Raw genomic sequence first — 4,024 nt, forward strand, 5'->3', positions numbered from 1 at the left:
CTGTGGTGTCCTCTCATTTACAGGTGGTGTGGGTGTGTAACTTTAGTGCCTGTATTATACTGTGTTAAGAAACTACAGACATAATTAATTTAAAGTCTTTCAGACATAGTTAAGAACAACTGTGTGCAGTTTATCATTCAACTTGGAACTGCTCGTTTGTTTATATATTTAAATTTCCAGGTTTGTATATTTACAAGCAGTATAATAATCATAATTAGAAGAAACAAACTCCAGTTAAAAAAATCCACATTTACCTTATAGGGTCATATGTCTGCAAAGAGTAAAATACCACTGTCATCAGGCCTGTCAATATCGCAAACTAAGTCACACAAGCTGCCATGACTGGAAGTATTCTTTGATTCTCTGGGGTCCCTGTCTGCAGACCTCCTCAGGGGGACACTCGAGAGGATTCCCTTCAAAGTTACATGAACAGTGACTGCGTCCCCAGTCCAGGTTTTCCAGATTACCAAACCCGGCGGGGAGCCTCCTCAGGCGGTTGTGTCCGAGCCACACACTGCGCAGGCGCGTCAGCCTACAAAGAGATTCTGGAAGGTTCTCGAGGGAGTTGAATACAAGCAGGAGCGTCTCCAAGCGGTTCAGATTCTTGATGCTCTCAGGGAGCGTCTCCAGCTGGTTATCACTCGCGTCCAAGAAAGTTAACATTTTCAGCTGACAGACTGGAGCAGGCAGTAGGGTGACCAACTGGCATTGGCGCAAATTCAGGACGGTGAGTGTAAAAATTCAGGACAAAGGGTCAAAATTCAGGACACAAATTCAGGACAGGAGGTCAAAATTCAGGACAAAACTTCAGGACAATTGGATAAGTTTTACAGACACATCAGAGGTCGCGCAATAGTATATAAGTAAGCCCAGCCATATCCAAACATATTCAACCATTTGCAAACCTATCCATCATGTATCCTTCCATCTATCATTTCACTCATCCATCCCTTTATTCATCCTTTCACTCATTCATCCATTATCCATCCATCCACTGTTTCACCCTATCCATCTGTAGACTCATCCATCCACGCTTCTATCCATCCATCCATCCATTCACTCATCCATCCAGCCATTTACCCTTTCACCCATCCAGCCATCCTTTCACTTACTATCCATCCACCCAGTCACTCATCCTTCCACACTTTCAGTCATCCATCCTCCCTTTCTCTCTCCATCGACCCTTTCACTTAGCAATCCTTCCTTCCACCCATCCACCCACCCACCCACCTACTCATCCACTCATGAATCCATCCATTGACCCTTTCACTCATCCATCCTTTCTCTCATCCATTTATCCTTTCACTCCTTCACTCATCTATTCATCCTTTTGGCCATCTACCTTTCTCTCATCCATTTATCCTTTCACTCCTTCACTCATCTATTCATCCTTTTGACAATCTACTCACTCACATCCATCCTTACATCCACCCTTTCGCTCATCTGTCCATCCATTCACCATTGCACTTATCAGTTCATCAATCCATCCATCCATCATTTCACTCATGCATCCACCCACTCACTCACTCAGCATCCACCTTTTCCCTCATCCATCCTTTCACTCATCCATCCACCCTTGTACCCATCCAGCTACCCTTCCAACCATACATCCAGCTATTTACCTTTTCTCTCTTCCATCCTTCCACTCACTCACTCATCTATCCACCCATCCTCTCATTATCCATGTATTCAATCTTTCATTCATCCATTCACCCTTTCACTAATTCATCCAGCCATCCCTTGACTTGCTCACTTGCCCACCTTTTCATATTAATTTTGAGCTGAGCCTTTTTGAGAAGAGGCCCATCAAGAACTTTACCCTCGCTGCAGGAGCCATTCCAGGACTGGGACAGAAGCCACCCAGGGCAGAGACAGGATCCACCACAGGGGGGCACAGGAGCCATCACAGGCGGAGGGGGGGGGGGACAGGAGCCACCACATGGGGGGGGGACAGGAGCGATCACTGGGGGGCGTGGGGGGGCAGGAGCCATCACAGGAGGGGGAACAGGATCCACCAGGGTGGGCACAGGGGTGGGCATGCAGTATTCTGGTATCATCTTGGTCTCTTCCAGGGTGGGGTAGGGCTCCTCACCCCGAAGCGATCACTGGGGGTGTGGGGGGGCAGGAGCCATCACAGGAGGGGGAACAGGATCCACCAGGGTGGGCACAGGGGTGGGCATGCAGTATTCTGGTATCATCTTGGTCTCTTCCAGGGTGGGCTAGGGCTCCTCACCCCGTCCTGGACAAGACAATGAGAAGTCAGTCTCTCTTTCCAAAATGTTACTTTTACCAACCCCCACTGTGATGTACAGTACTTAAAGGAGATACTCCCAAGAGAACTGATTTAACTGATTGTCCTCCATACTTTGTTAATCAGTGTGGGTGCGATTGTGCCATTTCTTTATTTTCTTACATTATAGACTGCATGTTTGAAGAACCGAGGTTTGCTTACAATCTAGTGGCATTAATTACGCTCTGTGAAGAGAACCACGTGCTGCCTCGGTGTAATCTGGGCCGGTTCTAGGATGTTTGGGGCCCTGGGCAGGAATGGAATGTGTGAAGCCCCTCTAAATTGCGGAGACATGGCGCACTCAGGGCTGTTTGCATCTGAATAGATGCCCTGCTCCCCAAGCTGCCGCCCCCCTCTCAGTCACCTTCACGCAAGCACCTCTTAACAGCTCATCAAGGGCTGGAGGTGTGAGGGTTGCCACCCCGCTGTGCCTCTCCAACTCTGCTGGGTATGTGAGCTTTTGTACTGCCTTGGAGTCTGTTACACCCGAGCTCAGCATCGGATTCAAGAAGGGAGGTGAGTGGAAGCTGCGCCGGCTTCAGGGAGTTGCGACCGGTGCCTGGTTAAAATTACGGACAAATGGCGTCCGTTAAAAGATCCTTCACGGACAACGGACAGATGCCCGAAATTACGGACTGTCCGTGAAATTTACGGACGGTTGGTCACCCTAGCAGGCAGGGCGGTGAGGCAGTTATTGGCAAGGTGAAGACTACGCAATTTCTGGAGCCTGGCAAGTTCTACCGGCAGAGAGGCCAGGCAGTTGTTGCTCAGTGTGAGCCTCTGCAAATTCTCCAGGCTGCCTATCTCAGGTGGGATCGCCTTCAGGCTGTTGGAGTCCATGTAGAGGACGGTCAGGTTTCGTAAAAGCCCGATATCCCTCGGCAGGAGGCCCATCTGAAACGACAGACAGCTCTCCCTCTCTGGGCTCATCTCAAGCACCTGTAGCGCCTCGAGGCCAAACACCTCCGGGGGCAATGAGATAAGCTGCTTCCCTTCGATTTTTAGCTTCTTCTTCTTTCCAGAGATGGGGCTGTCCTCAGGTAGGTATTTCCACAGTGGGTTCATAATGAGAAGAAAGTAGGCGTAATGTGTCCAGGATAAATATTACCAATAGCTTCACGAAATTAAAAAGTAACAGCCACCCTCCAGGACCGACATCGTGGCTTCATACACTAAATCTGCCTCCGCACGTCTATTGCTGGTCTGTGCGTGAGATGCTAAGCTATAGTCGATGGCAGTGAGTTGCCTAGAAACAGCTGGCAGGTAAACAACACATCACCGCACGGTATATTTTCTATTTCCTTGTCAGGCACGTGATTTTCTTTGGAACTCTGTTCACTTACGGGCTTAATTTGTGTTTACCGTTCTTCTGAGTTTTGTTCCATGATCTCTTGTACTATACTCGTGTTGCTTTAAAGTCAAATAGACAATTTATTTTATGTTTCCTCCAGGAAGGAATGTTTTGTTTCGAAGTAATCTTCAAATGGCTGCTTACTGACAAACTACACTTCAAATTATTCATTCTCCGAGTAGCAGATTTCCATAGCACAAATTGACGACAATGGTGTGCAGGAAGCATTGAGGTTGGATGCATCATTTTCTTTGAAAAAAACAACCTCTTAATATTAGTTTACAGACAGGAATACAAGACTAGATACTCAGATACATCTATACATTTCCCATTGATCTAATATACATTGAAGACTATTATTGTTTCACTTCTATACCTACAGA

At 47.5% G+C, this 4,024-nt stretch overlaps 1 protein-coding gene across 1 annotated transcript; it reads right to left on the reverse strand.

Moving 5' to 3' along the window:
• Positions 1 to 273: 273 nt before the first annotated feature.
• On the reverse strand, positions 274 to 3,409 carry LOC147724732 (uncharacterized). Its single transcript, XM_086967053.1, has 2 exons — positions 2,957 to 3,409; positions 274 to 702 (listed from the first exon to the last, which is right to left on the reverse strand). Exons 1-2 carry the CDS (start codon positions 3,353 to 3,355, stop codon positions 325 to 327), a joined length of 777 nt encoding a protein of 258 aa, XP_086823179.1. The 5' UTR covers positions 3,356 to 3,409; the 3' UTR covers positions 274 to 324.
• Positions 3,410 to 4,024: the final 615 nt, after the last annotated feature.

The sequence above is a fragment of the Lissotriton vulgaris genome, chromosome 4_1, assembly GCF_964263255.1.
Source record: "Lissotriton vulgaris chromosome 4_1, aLisVul1.2, whole genome shotgun sequence".
In the NCBI taxonomy this organism is placed as follows: Eukaryota; Metazoa; Chordata; class Amphibia; order Caudata; family Salamandridae; genus Lissotriton; species Lissotriton vulgaris.

Excerpts from the sequence above, each read along its gene's own strand:
- LOC147724732 (XM_086967053.1), bottom strand. The coding sequence starts at position 3,355 with ATGAACCCACTGTGGAAATACCTACCTGAGGACAGCCCCATCTCTGGA. Across the intron at positions 703-2,956 it reads TCACCGCCCTGCCTGCTAGG|TTGGTCACCCTACTGCCTGC; the intron begins GTGACCAACCGT and ends CGCCAATGCCAG.